Source organism: Mauremys mutica, chromosome 13 (assembly GCF_020497125.1).
Source record: "Mauremys mutica isolate MM-2020 ecotype Southern chromosome 13, ASM2049712v1, whole genome shotgun sequence".
NCBI classification, from domain to species: Eukaryota; Metazoa; Chordata; order Testudines; family Geoemydidae; genus Mauremys; species Mauremys mutica.
In genome coordinates, this window is record NC_059084.1 from 23,561,992 (window position 1) to 23,579,918 (window position 17,927).

Here is a 17,927-nt window from a genome sequence, read left to right on the forward strand (position 1 = left end):
GTGGCGTTCTGAGGATATTTTTGATTTCTTAATGTTTCCTTTATTGGCAGAGATCTTTATTGACCAATAGGCCCATGGAAGAAAAGCCTGGGGTGCTATCATGAAGGGGCAGGCAGTCAGGTGGAGAATCTTCATAGGAAACAGTATAAAAAAAAGTTACAATGTGCCAGGAGTCCAACAGCCCTTTGATCTGAGCGTATAGAGTTAAGAGTATTGGCAGAGGAATCAGATGTGTGCAACATTTCAGAGCCTAAGGGCCTGTGTCAGGTTGTAGTGAACCGGTGTCTGGGGCTGTTTTCCCTCTTCCCCTCACTTTGTTTGCACAGTAGAATCTAGTTGGGCAGGTCACTTCTTTATTGTAAATAATAGTGATGGTTTCCATTTGCTAAGTTACCCCGAAAGGAGAGGACATTGCTATCGGAGTATTTGTAAATCTGACACACGGTGAAGAGTTACCAGTTCTTCCAACCAATATAGGGGGTTTGTTTTTGTTTTGGATAGTGATGTTCCTGTCTTTTAAGGGATTAAGTTGAGAATTTGGCAAATCTGCAGAACCACAATGGGTTTTTCTCTGGTTTTGGAGTTGTCTGATGTCAAGGGCCCTCCATGCCAGCACCTAAAACATAACAACATCTTGCATTTCTGTGGCACCTTTTGTGCCAATGCACTGTTTCATCTGCCACTGAAATCAATCCATTCAGCTGATGTTTTTTCCCTTTCTTTATTTACCACTTTACAGAGAGAGCAAGTCAGTGCTCTTAGGATAAACACAGCCCGAAACAACCAGAATCCCATATCACTAATGGGGGAGATGGACCCTTGGGTGGAATTCCTTCCTTTCTCCACTAGCCTATTGTTTCCAGTCTTGAACACATCATGGATCCTAGTGTCACTGTTTAGAGTGGTTCTGTCAGAATCCAAACAGCAAAAAAGAAATGAAAAATCTTCTTGTTCACCAGTCTTTATTTCCTTCTTCCAGAATTCAAGCTGATGAGAGGAGACTTTTTTTGCATGTAACCTCTTCAATTAACAGTCTTTGTATTGTGATGTCTCACAATGGCCCATTTAGTTGATAGCCTTCTTAATGAGCAGGAGATAATCCCTTCTGACAATTGATAGCTTCAGGCAAACTTTTTTTTTTATAGTTGTAAGACAAAAAACTTAAATATTACCTTATAGCATGTGATAAAGATATTATAGGTGAGATTAACACATGCAGCAATTTACAAACATTTCATAAAGTCTAAACACATGATTATAAATCCAATCCCCATCTTAACTGTACCAACACACAGGTGAAACAGACTGGTTTCCAGCAATGAATTTGTCAGTGCTCAGCTGAGGCCTAAAGCCTAGGCAAAAGCTGGCACCTGGTTTGCCAGTGTCGCACCTAGAATAGCCAATCCATCCCATCTTCCCTTTATATGAGTCACTAGTTCTTTCCATGTGTTGTGAAGCCTGGCAGACTGCCTGCCTTGCTCTAAGGGGGGAAGGGGTCACATGATCTCAATGATGCTCATTTTTACTTCTCCCATCATTCATTATTATTTTTTTAGTTATTACTATTTTTCCTCTCATCTGAGTTTCAGCATGCTCTGTGTATTATCACAAGGTCGCAGCAACTTTCCTCCAACTGGAGGAGAAAAAAAATCCAATTGTTGGGGTAATGTTGAATGTTTATCTTGATAGAAGGGGTGATGTTCTCCTTGGAATGGGTGGCTGATTGAGTTCTGGAGGCACAAACCTCCAACTTCTTTGACAATAAGGATCTATCAGACCTGTCACTGTGTTAGAGAATGGACCCAAATCTGGTCTAGTACAGACGCAAGGGACCATGCCCAAGTCTCAAACTCAGACCTTTGAGAAGCTGTCACAGTCTTGTGGTTCAGGCAGAGGACTTGGAATCAATAGACCTTCGTCCTCCTCCCTGCTCTGCCCCAGGCTTCCTGAATAACTACTTAATGTCTCTGTGCTTCGGCTTCCTCAACTGAAATGGAGCTAACAACAATGACTCCCCATCTCTACTCAGGATCCGGGGGGGGGGAGGGGGCTGCAATTTATTAACTTGCCCTCCCAGCACCACAATTTCCCACCTTTCAGCCTCCATCAAATGGATCTGTCTTATAACAACTGTTAAATTGAATGGATTGTACAACTGGTGGTACAATCTATGGACTTGCTCTGGCACAAAATAAGCCTAGAAATGGGATCAGATACAATATCCAGGTTTGTCCAAGTGAATTGGAGACACTGTCATCGAAGACACATTATCTAATAGCAGAGAGCGAGAGAACGCGGGGCTTGCTTCTTCACCCACCAGAAGCTGTTTTGTGTCTAACATGCAGTTCAAGCAGCAGCCTCCACAAAAGAGAGAATGGAAGGGATCTGTGCTATTTAGGATAGCAGAATGTGAAACTGTTGCATCATTTTAGACTTAGTTAGAATACAAATAAATTCCTGCCCTCTACCCTCTGCTTTTTGAATGCTCTTGCCTCTGCTGGTCTGGTCTCTACAACAGGGTCGGTGCAACCACTAGGTGAACTAGGTAGTCAACTAGGGCGCCAAGTGGTTGGGGGCGCGAAAAAGTGGTGCCCTGGCTCGGCAGGGAGGAGCCGCCTTCCGGAGGAACGGAGAGCCAGACCGTCAGCTTGCGGGGGCAGCAAGCCCCAGCCATGGAGGAGCCGGCGTGGTGCAGGGGGGGCAGCAGCCCTGCAAAGGCAGTGGCGCCACTAGTGGGGAGTAGCCGTGCCCCCCGCCCCTTCTGTCCAGGCTGCAGCCTGGCACCCCCCCAGGGTCTCCTGCAGGCTGCAGCAGATGCATGCAGGCAGTGGTCCCCACGTGCCCCCCGCTCCTCCATTGCCGCACTAGGGCTTTGTGGCTCCAGGCATGTGAGTTGCCGCCGCTGCCCCTCGGCTTAGGGCCCCGTGCCCCGGCAGCAGCTCACACTCCCGGGAGCCTCAGAGCCTGAGAGCGGTGAGGGGGGAGCCGGGGGGTGCACGGGGGCCACTGCCTGCATGCATCTGCTGCAGGAGCTCCCAGGGCGGGGGAGGTGTCGGGCCGCAGACTGGACAGGCACGTCCCCCAGCTCCCCACTCACCACCTTGGGGTCTGTGGCTCCAGGGTGTAGGAGAAGGACGGCTGTAGGCGGGAAGCAGCAGCAGCAGCACGGCCTCTCCTGCCCCATGGCGGGCTACGCTCCCCGCCTGCCCCTGCTGTTGCGGAAGCTGCCACCACCCTGGGCTCAGGCCGCCCGGCTCCCCCAAGTGGTGCCCAGTTTCTGCTGCTCTCAGCCAGCAGGTGCGGGGCCCCAGCTGAGCCTGGCCCCTTGTGTCTGCTCCGCGGCGGTGCCTCCCGCCCGCTTCCTCCTGGGCGGCGGCGGTGGCAGCGGCCGGGGAGCTTGAGAGGAGGAATGGGCCCCCGGGCCAGCAGAGGGAGACTCTGAGGTGAAGAGGCTGTTGGCGCAGCCTGAGCGCTGGAGACTGACAGGTACCTGCCCCTACCCCATCCCGGCACCACCTGCCCCAGTAGCCTCAGTGCCCTGCCCCATACTGTCAGCCACCTCAAGCTCACTGTGACACCAGCACCCCTTGGCAAAGGGCCCCCTGATCTTCACAAAGAGCTGTCACCGCAGGCCTGACAAACTCACTGCACCCCACACGTGTCTCACGGGGCACTTACCCACAGAGAGCAACGTGGAAGGGATCTACACAGGGCTGGTAACTTGTCAAGAGTGAGAATCTTTGGGAGATGTGTGCATGGGTAATATTGAAGGAATAATGTATTTACCTTAAAAGTCTGCTTTATAGACGGAGTAGAAATGAGTCACCAGGGAATAATGGCCCTTTGGGGCAAGGGGGATTTGTCACCCTGCCTAACCTGGCTGGTGATGCAATGCAAGGCTCAATTGTTTAGCTTTGCACAACAGTAAGACTTTGAATGGGACACTATCAGAGGCAATGGCAAACAATTGAAACACCCTAAAGGTAAAAAAGAAACATTACAAAGCCCTTACCCATTCTGACAGGCTGTTTATAATGCTAAGTTTACTAGTTTTCAGAGGTTGGGGGGAAGGAGGAGGAGGAGGGAGGGTGCACGCAAGGTGGAAGTTTCACCTAGGGCACAAAATATCCTTGCACCAGCCCTGCTCTCCAATACCATAAGCTGCAAACTGGCTTTACAACCCCTCCCCAAATCAGCAAGGCATAGGCTTGCCCGTGCCCATGTTCCTGAGTCATGAAATGCAGACTCTGAGAAAGAAGAGGATCCATTTCATATCTGTAACTTCAGGAAATCTCTCTTCTTTTACTCTTCTCTCTGCCTCCTCCCCACCCTCCCCCGCACACACTTGGTGGAACTGTGGCTCATCCAGCCCCCAAGAGAGTTAGCCAGGAGACTGAGGGATTGTCTACACTTACACAGCAGCTGCGCCACTGTAGCGCTTAGTGAAGACGCTGCCTATGCTGAGGGGAGACCTCCCTTCGGCGTATGTACTCCATCTCCCTGAGAGGTGGTAAGCAAAATCCTATAGTTTATGGGTTCACCTAGGCACTGTCTGCTGGCCCCAAAGAGGAATAGTAGTTTGCATTTGTAATCTCCTTTCATTCTGTGATCTCAAAGTACTTAATGAACATCCATTAAGCCTCTCAACACTCTTGAGAGGGAGGGAAGTATCATTCTAACCATTTTACACATGCTGAGGTCAAGTGACTTATACAAAAGTCACAGAACAGCATCAGGAAGAGCGCTCCAGAGCCCAGTGCTCGGACCACTTCCCCATGTTCCGTCCCTGAGAGGATGCTCTCAAATCTGAATGTGCCAACTCTTTAGTTTTCTGCTCCCAGGAAACAAAATCAGAGTGAGGGAGAGTGCCCTGACTGGTCTCTAACATCTACTGCCATGAAAAGAAGCAACATTCTGCTTCCAGCAGTTGTCTTTCTTCATTTTTATTAATATTATTGTTATTTGCTAACCCCCAAAACATAAATAATTTATTTGCATAATTCCTGTTCTTGTGCCACTTCTCTAATGAAATGTGTTTGTTGGGAGCAGAAGGATCCCATTATGAGGACTTCATTCATTGCACCGTGATAACAAGGAAGAGGGGGTGTGATCTGTCTAATCTGGTTAAATGGCTCAGATTGCATAGCCTTAGCCTCCCAGGTGTAATAATCATCTGAATAAAAGTGGATTGATTTTTGTAACTAATCTTATTCTTTTGTTAGAGCCACAAGCAACCCGCTGCCTTTATTGTTACCCAGCACCCTTTGCCCAACACCGTACCAGATTTCTGGAGGCTGGTGTTTGATTACAACTGCTCCTCCATAGTGATGCTGAACGAGATGGATGCTGCACAGGTAGGTGGATTTCTAATAGCTCTGTCAAGCAGCCTTATTCACAGATCAAAGCAGCTTCAGATGTCCCCAGTTACTATTCAAGACAGGCAGAAAAGTTGTGAGGCAAAAGGGAAAGTGTATAGGAATGGAGAAACAACTGTAAGTACAATCTAGAGTGAATCTTCACCCAAAACCAGGAGTGCCAGAATGGGGGAGGGGAAGGAGAGGGGGCAGGAGGCCACGCCCCCCCCCCTTTTTAAAGTGAGAGGGCACTTTTTATGGGCCATAAGGATGAGCAATGGGGGGGGTGGAGAGGAGCAAGCAAGGGCAGGGTCTGTGGGGGAAGAGGCGACATGGGAGCAGGGCCTCAGGGGCAGTGGGGAGGGGCCTCAGGGGCAGCATGGCACTGGGGGGCAGGGCCACGGTTCAGACGCCTGTGGGCCCCCCCCACACACTTTTAGGGTGCTTCCGCCACTCCTGCCAAAACTCAAGCTAAACTTTGTGGCTCAGAAGAGCCTAGTTCAATACTTTTACACATTGTTCTTCATCTTCGCCCATGGCTTTCCACTTGCAACCAGACCTGTAAATGCTAAAACACTCTCAACAAGCCTGATCTTGTGGTATTGCCGGGTGACTGGAAGTAGGACATATGTGAAATCGTATGACGGGTCTTTTTTTCTTGAGATCCCCAGTCCAGTTTTGCAGAGTTGGGAAGTTTGGATAATTTGCATGAGATTGTAGAAAAACACCTGATGTTTTGGGTGCTTTAATCAAAGTGAAACACCAAAGCTTTTGAACGATCACCCATTATGAGAAACTATTTACAGTCAGCAAAAAGGGAAGAGGGGAGTGGATACTTACTGCACAATTTATTTTTTCTCCTTTTTATGTAAATTGTTTAGTTGGTTGGCAGACCTAAAATAATTTTCAGTATTACAGTTTGCAAGGTGAAGAGTGGTTACTCTTGCTAGTGCATTGGCATTTGCAGTCAGTCTCATGATGGGTAGCATCAGAAAGGGATGGGTGATCACACATTGTGCAGGAAATTTGCGCTATGACATTGCTACTTCACCCATTGTAGTTCTTGCTAAACAGCAGAAGTGGCCTCGGGCACTTTGCACTTTATAACTTAATTTTTCATCAGCTCCTCACTCTTTTCAAAATATTTCCCCCTGAAGGCAGCAGTTATGATGCTGCCTTTATTAGTGCTAATGGAAAAACCGATCACATTCTCATCAGGGGGATTCTCCAAGCAGAATGAAAGATGTGGGAGCTGATTCACTTCTGCTCCTCTCTGCATTAAGGTACCTCCAGTTCAGCCTTTCTAAAGACCGAGCTGTTGGTGTGACCAGTTTTTCTGAGTCCTAAGTGTCTGAAATCTCAAATACGATTTATCTAGGATCCCTGGTCCTTCAGGACTCGTTATGTTCCATCTGATTCCTCAAACCTGATTTTATGTCCTGGGAATGAATCCAAAGTAGTTTTTAATCTTGTTGGTTGCCCAACAAACTGGAAAGAAACAGTCCTGCACATTCTCTGGAAATACAAAACCTCTTTTCATGGTTATTTTACATTTAGAGTCCGGGAAAATGAAATCCTCCAGCATTAGCACTCCAGTATTGTTGCTGGCCACCTTTCATCAGCAATGCCATATCATGCTTTGCTTTTCCTTGTTGCACTTTAAGGGGAAGGAGAGGAGATCTGGTGATTAATTATGAACTGAAAATTACACTGTCCTGAGATCTGGTGTCTGCCAAACTAAGTCCTGGACCAGTGCCAAAAAGCACTGCTAGATCAAGGGACAAATGACAGTTTTAAAGTTACACATCTTGTAAGCCATCAGCACAAGGAATTAGTTTTCTATCACTTAAGAGAGTGAGATTTCTGCAAGGAAAAATCAATTGTATCAGGCTGTTGCACTCACCACACTAGCTTTGTATGTTGTACTTCTCTATCTGTCCATAGTTATCTAATCTAAGCATTTATGCTACAATCGTCACCATATTATCAGAGAGACTAACCGTTTTAAAATGTAATTATGAAGACCAGCATGTGGTGTGATGATGACCTTACAACATCCCGGAACCATTCTGCAGAAGCTTCAACAATTCTACGGCCATCCTGGCAAGACAGAAACGCCCTTCGCTGGTTGGGTTGATAATGCAGGATCCCAGATGGGTGGCAACTTTCATAGCTCCTATATTCCTATATTGAAATGAGGACATCCAACAGTCAATCATTATATATTAATAAAAACAAAACACATAAAAGGTTCAGTTGTGATTTAATTTGAGGTGTGAGATGTGAGAGTTTTTAAACCAATCTGGCTTGTCCCCTTCCTAGATGCTAGTAAACTGAGAATATAAAAAAGTTGGCTGCACAGAGAAATAAAAGTTCCACTTGGGTTGAACAAAGATTAATCTTCTTGGTATTGAGTGTTTCCTGATTAACTCACAACACAAAACCTCTGTGCTTCATATTAAATTCACTAACAGACACTAATCTATTAACACTCCTTTTCAATCTATATTCCTGCAGAAACTTTGTCTGCCAGCCACTGTAAAGGCCAGGGCTTCCATATCCTCTGTAATGCTGGCTTTAGATTACAGTTCCTGAACTGGGTGTAAGGTTAGAAGAAGAAAAGAGGATTGATAGTTTCCTAGCCTGTACATGACCTGCTTTCTATTTGTCTTCCACCTTGACTAGCTCTGCATGCAGTACTGGCCAGAGAAAACGTCCTGTTGTTATGGTCCAATCCAGGTGGAGTTTGTTTCAGCAGACATTGATGAGGATATCATCAATAGGATATTCCGGATCTGCAACATGGCCAGGGTAAGATCGGTGACATCCCAGATGATCCATTTATTCATTCATCGGTCCTGTTCTGTCAAATACTTGCTCAAACAGACAAGGGGCAAGGGTGCCACCAAATCCCAAGGCCAGGTAAAAAATTCCATTGCAAGATTTTCTTGCCACTGCTACAGGTGGAATCTTGTAGCTGCACCCCCCCTCTCAGTAAAATCACAAGGTGAATAATGTGAACTGGATTTCTGTCCTTAACTGGAAAGCGTTTTCTGTATGTCCTGGAGGGCACGTTACCTTAATCAACTAGCAGTCAATGTAAAATCATCATTAATTCTATTAGCTAAACTAGGATATTGTTATCCCCACTCCATCTCTGCCAACCATTTGTGCTGAAGGGTATAGGAGCTCTTATTTCTGAAGTTCGGTGCAGTGCTGCTTGGCTAAACTGTTGAGGTTCCCAGTTGCCACTGTGCCCCTATTAATAAGGAGCTGTCATCTTTGTAAAATCTTTTCACTCGGCATCCATTAACCCCAACCCTACAGATGGGAGGAAACAGCCCCAACCGTGCTCACAAACCAGGTTTATTTGTATAATGGACCCAAGCACGGTTATTGCACTGCTGCAGTGGATAACCTTGATATTTACTGTGTTGTTTCAGTACAGATTTCCCACTCAGTTAGCTACTATCCCCATATTTCCTGTTCCTCTCACTGTTAGAAATGGAGATGCCAACTGGCCTTTGAAAATAATCCCAGTGCCCCATGTATCTGCCTCTGAGTTTGATCTTACGCAACAGCTTGGTTATGCCATTAAAGAGGCAATTGTGGGCTGGTCTGTGCTACGGGTAAAATCACCATGAGGATCTTATACCCGCTCTTTTCCCCCATTGGTTTTTTTGAATGACTGCTTTGTCTCCTCTCCATATGGTATCACCAACCTCCAAAACAGGCGAGAGGGGAAGAGAAGAAATATTGTATTCATTCTTCCACCATGAGATGACTTTATTCCCGAATAAAAACAGCTATTTTCAGAGCCCCATTTCCTTCCGGGCATTTTAGCAGTCTCAACTAAAGCCTTTCCACAAAAACCTTCCTTTTCCTCAAAACCTGAAACCACCCCAATTCTCTGGATTTATTTATTTTTTTTGGAAAGAGATGAAGGCCTTGCACCCAGCTACAGTGTGCTTCCTTCTAGCCTGTAGCCTAGTTGTACTCATATTGTTGTTATTAAGTTATACACTGATTAGTAGGAATAATTACATATTTTGGTGATGTTAAACAGTGCATATGTAACCTGTGACTACTACTCTCTCGCATACCCCTGCTCTTCCTCACCACCTTTCTGATGGTATAATGGAAGTGGATAACAATTTGTTTTAGCCCCAGGATGGATATCGTATAGTACAGCATTTGCAGTACATTGGCTGGCCAGCATACCGGGACACACCTCCATCCAAACGCTCCCTCCTGAAGGTGGTCAGACGGCTAGAGAAATGGCAGGAGCAGTACGATGGGAGAGATGGACGCACTGTTGTCCACTGCCTGTAAGTATGGCTGGGAATACTTCCTAACCTATGGTGCAGGGCAAAACGAATTGATTACAGATGTGGAAATCAGATGGCCAGCCCATACTTGAGCTGGGAAAATTAGGTTAAATTGCAATCAAGACACTGTGAATAAAGACCATGTGCCACTATTTCCACTGTAAGTAGGGAGTGGTCACAAAAACACTGCTGCTTATAGCATTGGGAGCTCCACTTGAAGCCCTCTATTGACCCTTTGAACGGAGACTGTCTACTTCTGTCTGTTCAGAGGCCCCAATCCTGATTGGGGTCTCAATGCACTATTGTAATACAAATAATGATTGGTTACAATTAATTGATTAGATACTGAATAGTTTTGAGCATACATCATAAAGGTGGCAAGACATTTCCATGATGGTCAGTGCAACGTTTATTAGTTAATTCTTAATTCTTGTATAACACTTTCCATGTGACTATCTAAAAAAAGCCCTGTGCAGACTTCAATGAATGATTTCAAGTGACTTCTGTATTATTCCTGTTTCATAGATGAGAAAACTGAGGCATGGGGCGGTGAAGTGACTTGCCCAAGGTCACTAAGTTTGACAGTGTCTTTCAAGTCACATTCCTATATTCTAATCTCTAGACTGTTGTCTTGCTCATCTTCAAACCCTCTGAAGCTTCCTGCCTGCACGGGGCCTGCACGTGGTACCTCCAGTGATGCATGCTTTTGAATCCGGGAAAGCACTGCCCTTTGCAGGATGCTTGCCTCCATGCGCCAGTCCCCTGCATCCCTTTATAAATGATCTCTTTTCTTCCATGCCTAGGAATGGTGGTGGACGCAGTGGCACCTTCTGTGCCATCTGCAGCGTGTGTGAAATGATTCAGCAGCAAAATATCATTGACGTGTTCCACATAGTGAAGACGTTACGGAATAACAAATCCAATATGGTGGAGTCACTGGTGAGTGTCCCTCCCTTACACACCTCCGTAGGGTGCAGTGAGTAAAGAACGAGTTTAAAAAAAAAGTGCTTCAGAGTACTGCTCAATATGAATTAAATTAGATCAGTCAATTAGAGTGAATGATTTTCCACAAGTGTGTGTGAGAGTTGCAGTAAGGACATGCATGAAATGATGAATATTCAGTATTGTGACTGTATGGGTGTGTCTTTTTCTTCCAGTGTCTTGGTACCCTTTTTGTGCTCTGCCAGTGCCAGAGAAGTGCAATTGGGTCTACAAGTTATTAAATGTTTAACTCTTGGAGCCCGATCATGCCAAGTGGAGTGGAAATGGGAATGAAGGGTTCTCGGCACCTTGCAGAATCAGGCTGTTAAGAACTCACTGCTGCCATTTTACCACTGGCTTTTTCTTTCTCTTTCAGGAACAATATAAATTTGTATATGAGGTTGCACTGGAATATTTGAGTTCATTTTAGCCTAGCAGAGACGGGGGCCTATTGGATTCTAGACCCCCAAGTCCGAAGAACACTTTTTTCCCCGCACTAAAGGGCAGTAATGGGTGTGGGGAGAGCCAGGCTCTCCACACTGAAGCAAGGGTCAGAGTGTACTGACCTCAATGCCATTGGGAGGACGAGGTGATCCCTGTGTTTGCTGCTGCCTGCTTTCTATTGGAGCATCTACTGCTTCTTCCTAGCGTACAAATTGGCTAAACAGGAGACGGGCTGGAAGACTCTGCTTTCTAATTCCCTCCAACCTCTTCTCTACCACTTTGGATGTGTATTTTTCCTCTCCTTGATACAAAGGAAAAAAATACTGGAATATTCTGTCTTTTAAACAGCTCGTTTTTCTGTTCTCAAATCCCACCCTTTAATTTTTGAATGTCATGCATCTGCCATTTGGAAAAATGAGAGAACCACAGGGATCATGTGAGACTTTTGGTTACAATTAATCCACCTGACCTATTTTTTTCAAGTGAAAATGCCATCAACGAGAAGTTGAAATTCTCTTCCCCTTTCCTGTTCTCCCTAGACATAAGACTAGGTGGTGGAACTGGGAAGCTGTTCATGGATTTGCTGCACCAACACTACACAAGCTTTTCCTTCCAGATCCTGCTTGACTTCCAAGACTGTGCATGAACTGGTTACATCTCTCTGATTCATGTTAGTGTCCCGGCTGGTGAAGCAAATAATAAAAAAATGGCTTTCACAGCCATTTGAGCAAACAAACCCTCCATCAAACCAATTGTGTTTGGTTTGTAAATTTGGTGCATTGTCTCTTTAAAAAGAAGAATATAAAGTAGATACCTGTTGACGATGATATACTATAGATCATTATTATTTAAATCACTGTAGCACTTAGGAGACCTAGTCATGGACCAGGATCCCATTGTGCCAGGTACAGACACAGAATAGAAAGAATAATTCCTTCCTCTGAGTTTACAGTCTAAGTGTATGTCTCTAATGCAGAGTTAATCTGGATTTTTACCTGAGTTTTAGCCCAACTCCTCTCCCCACCATCCACACAGGAAAACTTCAGACCTGATTATGGAAAGGCTTTGGCTGTGGATTAGAATGCAGGCTCCTCTTTAACTCTGTCCAGAACCTGATCATTTTGCAGAGAGGATGCAGGCTAAATCACTCCAATGCCCTGCCCACAATTCCTCCCTAAGGACAGAAAATCTTCTGCAATTGACTGGGAAAGAATCTTAGAGCACCTCACAACAAATAACATGGGATATGCCTCCAGGCACACACGGGTGAGTGCAGAAACAGTGAGAATACACTAGCATGACTAGGTCTTTGTAGTGGGGATGCTCACAACTGGGTGTGCAGATCCAGGTGCTGATCACCTGGGTTAACTGTGCATTGTAGACATAGCAACCATATGATTTTAATTTGGGGATTGACTAAGCTTTCTGTGCTGTCTGTTCCCAAGCTGTTGTACAATCAGACCTAATTGTGTGATTATCCAGCTCTCCAGGCCATGAGATTTCTAAATGGTAACCCATTCAGGCTGTAAGAAAGGTTATGCACATTAAACACAAAACTAGTTTGGTATTTTCTGGTTTTGTGAAAAGGTAAGAAAAATGTTTCAGCAGCACAGGAAACTTTACATCACAAGCAAAAAGGTATTTGCTTTGCTCTGCAAAAAAATTCTGCATTAAAATTTCCATTAATTCTTTGAAACAAGCCCTGGATATGTGTTGCCCAGTCTTATCTCTTTGTAGCTATAGAAAAGTGTGTTAACTGGTTAATCAGAAAAAGGTTAGATTTTAATCTCAGAGTGTAAATTGATTTAGATGAACCAGATCTTTCAGTATTCAGGATTTTTATTTATTTAGCTATCTATCTTAAGGCAGCAGAGATAAGAGGTGGTTGTCTGCATTTGACTAGATTCTGGGAAATGCAGGCTTTTTAAAATCTAGACTTTCCATCAAAGCTTGACAGAAGAAAAGAGTTTAATAAAACTGTAACTCCTCATCCCTCAACAGAGTTTTCCCACCCTTTTGTCAGTACCCAGATCCTTCAACCCCAGAGCCTGTGGGTGGACCCTTTGTCGCATTGATTTTCCACATATGGAAAGCAGTGTAACTATGTCTAGTTTCAGCTTTCAGTCACTGGATTGCATTACACTGTTGACAACCAAGCAGACAAAGGTATAACACAGTCCAATGGCTGGAAGGTGAAGTTAGACAAATTCAGACTGGAAATAAAGTGTAAATTTTTAACAGTGAAGGTAATTAACCAGTAGAACTATTTACCCAAGGTGTGGTGGGCTTTCCATCGCTGGCCATTTTTAAATCACGATTGGATTTGCTGTAGTTCAAAGATAATTTTATTTTGGGAGAAGTTCTGTGGCCAGACTAGATGATCACCAGGGCTCTTTTTGGCCTTAGAATCTATGAATCAGTATTATTTTTCTTGAAAAATATATTACCATGTATCTTAGTTCAAAAGGCACCCCTGAGTAGTTACCACTCGTTAGACCTCCCACGTTAACAAGAGACTTTGGATTTTAGGCTTGTCTTTACAAGTGAGTGTCCTGAAATAAGGTAGCAAGTAAGTCCGGTTTTGTCCCAAAGTATCCTGCATGCCGTACAGTACCTGTGTCCACCCACACCCATTCCCTTGTGCCCTTTTTGGGCTGGTTCCTTCTACTGTTTGCAACAAAAACACAAGATGATGTTGTGTAACTGGAGAGGAGTGTTTAGTGCGTGTGTGCCATTTTATGAAAACAGAACTTCTCTTTTTGCCATTCATCCATGCAAAGAATCCTGAAAGAATATAAGAAGAGTGGAGAAACTGTTGTGCAGGGAATGAAAAGGCAGGTATGAAAATTAGTGGTTAAATGACAGGTAGCATGTTGTAACTATGTGGTGCAACAAGTGTGCTGCTAAATTCCACTTGAACGGAGGAGGAAAGGAAGCACTATATAGCAGGCCAGGATTTTTCTCCAATTGCAGAAATTAAATTAGGTTATGTCTAAACTGGCACCTTCATTGCTAAAACTTTTGTTGCTCAGGGGTGTGAAAAAACACCCCCCTGAACAACAAAAGTTTTAGCAACGAAAAGCATTGGTGTGGACAGCGCTTCTTTGGTGGGAGACGTGCTCCTGTTGACATGCTACTGCTGCTCGTTGGGGGTGGTTTTATTTTGTCGCCAAGAGAGCTCTCTCCTGGCAATAAAGAGCGGCAACGCAGCGCATCTTACGGTGGCGTGACTGCAGCGGCACAGCCGCGCCATTGTAAGGGTCGCAGTGTAGACGTTGCCTTAGTGTCAGTTCACTCAGTCCATCAAGTTAAAGGGAATCATTCCCACCCGCCTAAATCCTTTGCAAAGAAAAAGTGCTGTGTGTTTGAATTCAGTTCACTCATCTTCAGCCAGGCTATTTAAAAAGAATTGCCTTCTCTTCCTTGAATTATTCCTGTTTGGGGGCCTTGGTTGTGTGTTTGTCGGTTTGGGGGTTTATTATTATTTTGTTAATCCTTTCTTAGGACCTCATTCACTGCTTACAGTCAAGTTAATATCTTGAAAACATCAACTAATATTCAATGTGTGCTATAGTTGTATGTGGAAATTCACAGGACCATACTAGCAATTGAGGTCTCTGTCTAAATCAGAAATAGGACACACTGGATAATAGTTCAAACAAAAAGGGGCAGAGAGTGGGCAATGAGATCTGTCAGTGGCAGAAAGGAAGATAAACAGGAATGTGAGAAGCAGGGGCAGCTCCAGGCTTAGGGGTAGCATGAAAGAAAGTGGATAAAAAGACAAAAGTAGCAGCTACAAAGGAGGCTTGGGTGGAGAGAAGTAGGTGTCAGACTTGAGACCAGAGCATAGTTGGGAGTAGAGTTGTGTGAGGAACTCAAAGGTTTGAGTTCATTGATTTGGTACTCAACACATGACTCAATCTAAACAGATAAAAGAGGTGATGGGAATTGTGTAGAGGGTCAGGGGGAAGAAACAGTACCAGCCAACATACAGCATAAAGTTGCTTATTAAATCCTATTTGAAATAGTGTATGCAGTCCTGGTCACCCTACCATAGGAAGGCTATTAATGCCTTAGAGAGTGCAGCACACAGCAAAAAAGATACCACCAGGTTAGAAGAATGAAATATGAGTTGGGTTTATTCTTCTTAGAGAAAAATAGAAGCTTTGAAGTGAGCTTAAGAGAGGCTTTATCAATCCTGAAAAGGATTACTAGTAGTGGGGAGTGGAATTGGCCTATAGTAAGGCTTTTGATATAGTCCCCAATGACATTCTCATAAGCAAGCCAGGGAAATATAGACTAAATATAACTACTATAGGATGGGTGCATAACAAGTTGAAAGACCATTCTCAAGGAGTAGTCATCAATGGTTCACTGTCAAACTCTAGTGGGGTGCTGCAAGGATCTGTCCTGGGTACACTACTTTCACTGAAGACTTGGATGATGGAGTGGAGGGTATGCTTATAAAATTTTCAGATGTCACCAACCTTGGAGGAGTTACTAGCACTTTGGAGACAAGGATAAGGATCCAAAATTATTTTGATAAATTGGAGAATTGGGCTGAAATCAGTGAGATGAAATTCAATAAAGACAAGTGCAAAGTACTGTAATTAGCAAGGAACAATCAAATGCACAAATACATAACTGTATAACTAGCAAGGCAACAGCAGTGCAGAAAAGGATCTGGGGGGTGTAGTGGATCACAAGTTGACTCTGTGGCAACAGTGTGATGCTGTTGTGAAAAAGGCAAATGCTATTCTGGGATGTATTAGTGTAATATATAAGACACAAGTGGTAATTGTTCTGCTCTGTGTGGCACTGGTAAAGCCCCAGCTGGAGTACTGTTCAAGTTCTGGGCACCATATTCAAGAAAAATGTGGAGAAATTGGAGATAGTCCAAAGTTAAGCAACAAACTGATAGGACATTTAGAAAGCATGACTTGAAAGAACTGGGCATGTTCACTTTAGAGAATAGAAGGTTGGGAGGGGGGGAAAGGCATCATGTCTTCAAATGTATAAAAGAGGGATGGTGATCAATTGATTTCCATGTCCACTGAGGATAGGACAAGAAGTAATTGGCTTTCCAGCAAGGGAGATTCAGGTTAGAGATTAGGAAAATCTAGGGACAGGTAAGCACTAGAACACTTTACTAGGGAGGCTGCGGAATCCCCATCAGTTGTGATTTTAAGAACCGGTTAGACACATACCTGTCAAGGATAGTCAGGCATACTTAATCCTGACTCCGTGCAGGGATATGGACTAGATGACCTCCTGAGGTCCATTCTAGTCCTACATCTCTATGATTCTTTGAAAAACACTAAAGGAATTTAATTGAGGAATCAATTTTTTCATTTGAAATATAGGAAAATTTGATATTGACAATATTTGACCAATTCTAATGAAGAGTCTTTATCCTAGTTTACAACCGCTCCTCAGTGTCTATAGTGTGTGCTTATGAATGGCACAATACTGGTCCTGGTGATAAGCTAAACTTCAAGAAACTAGGAACAATTAAGGAAACAGGAAGAACTACCTCATGCAAAGGGTAATTAATATGTGGGATAAATTGCTCAGAGGATACTGAAGCAAAGAATCCAAGGGATAACTCGATGATTTGCTGTAGATGAAAGAGACTAAGGGTTTGTTTAGATGAGCAGTTAGTGCACAGCAAACTGGGGTGTGAATCTACAGTGCAATAGCCTGCTGTGTGCTAGGTGTTTGTGGCAACCCTGCTACCACACACTAAAAGTTCCCTAGTGCACTTTGAGCTACCCTGCTTTGAAACAGGAGGAGATGAAAGTACAGTAGGGGACTTTTAGCATGAGGCAGCAGGGTCCACATGGACAGTTAATGCATGATACGCTAGTGATCTGTAACTTTAGGCCTTAGCTTTCCGTGCATGAACTGTTTGTATAGACAAGCCCTGAGTGGTTCAATCATGGGGATTTGGGGGAGAGGGGGAGCTTTAAAAAAAAGAAGCAGGTGTATTAGAGCAGCAGGTCTTCTCATAATTTTTTTACCTTCATATAATATCTTCAAAATTAGATCATGGGCCAGTTATTTATTATTTTCAAATCTCTTTTGGTGTGGAACAGTGCACATTATATAGTGTATATGGACCTGCAGCGCTAAATGCATGGCAAATCGTGAACAGTTTCTCCATTCGTGGGTGCGTTATCACATCCACATCATTTGTGAGATTCAGCCAAATAACAAGTGTCGTCAAGCTGCCACCACAAAGAGTAGACACTAGTAGTTCCATTGAACTCACTTTGGAGACCTCTGGACAAATTCTACCTTCAAGTACTCTAGTGCAAGCTCAGTGGAGTGTAAATGAGGCCAAAATATGGTCCTCGGAGTCTAATTCTAACTTAAGGCCCAACTCCTCCACCTTCACTCACATTCAATACTACCTCCCACAGGTGAGTAGTCCTGTTGAAGTCTGTGGGACTACTTACAGGAGTAACATATGTAAATAAGCATGGCAGAACTGAGTCCTTGGGTAGCAAATAAAGGTGATTTTGGTGATCTCATTCTTGTCCACAATTTGACATGACCAGTCTGCTCAAGAGAAACTTTGGACTGAACTAACAAGAAGTGCTTCAGTTCATGACTGAAGTGCTTTGGCAGAGTTGTACAGAACAACTATATGGAACATAGTGTCTCTTTGCACCATACCTTGTTCCAGCCATTTTTTTGTGCTCTGCTGGGTATCACTCTAATCAAGTTTTAAGCATTTAAGTTTGTAATATTTACCCCTTGTTCTGTGTGCATGAGCCATTCGGCCAAATAAAAGATTTTCACATCTATAGAAAAGCTG

General features: G+C 44.2%; 1 protein-coding gene across 6 annotated transcripts in view; it reads left to right on the plus strand.

The window, feature by feature from the left end:
• PTPRT (protein tyrosine phosphatase receptor type T) overlaps nt 1–11,842 on the plus strand; it is a 709,404-nt gene extending 697,562 nt beyond the window's left edge. For all 6 annotated transcript variants that reach the window (XM_044985246.1, XM_044985247.1, XM_044985248.1 and 3 more), the window contains 5 exons: nt 5,223–5,354; nt 8,040–8,165; nt 9,519–9,682; nt 10,486–10,621; nt 11,040–11,842. In XM_044985246.1, coding sequence (XP_044841181.1) covers nt 5,223–5,354; nt 8,040–8,165; nt 9,519–9,682; nt 10,486–10,621; nt 11,040–11,093 — 612 coding nt within the window. In that variant the 3' untranslated portion in view covers nt 11,094–11,842. The remainder of the gene's footprint in view (nt 1–5,222; nt 5,355–8,039; nt 8,166–9,518; nt 9,683–10,485; nt 10,622–11,039) is intronic.
• Nucleotides 11,843–17,927: the final 6,085 nt, after the last annotated feature.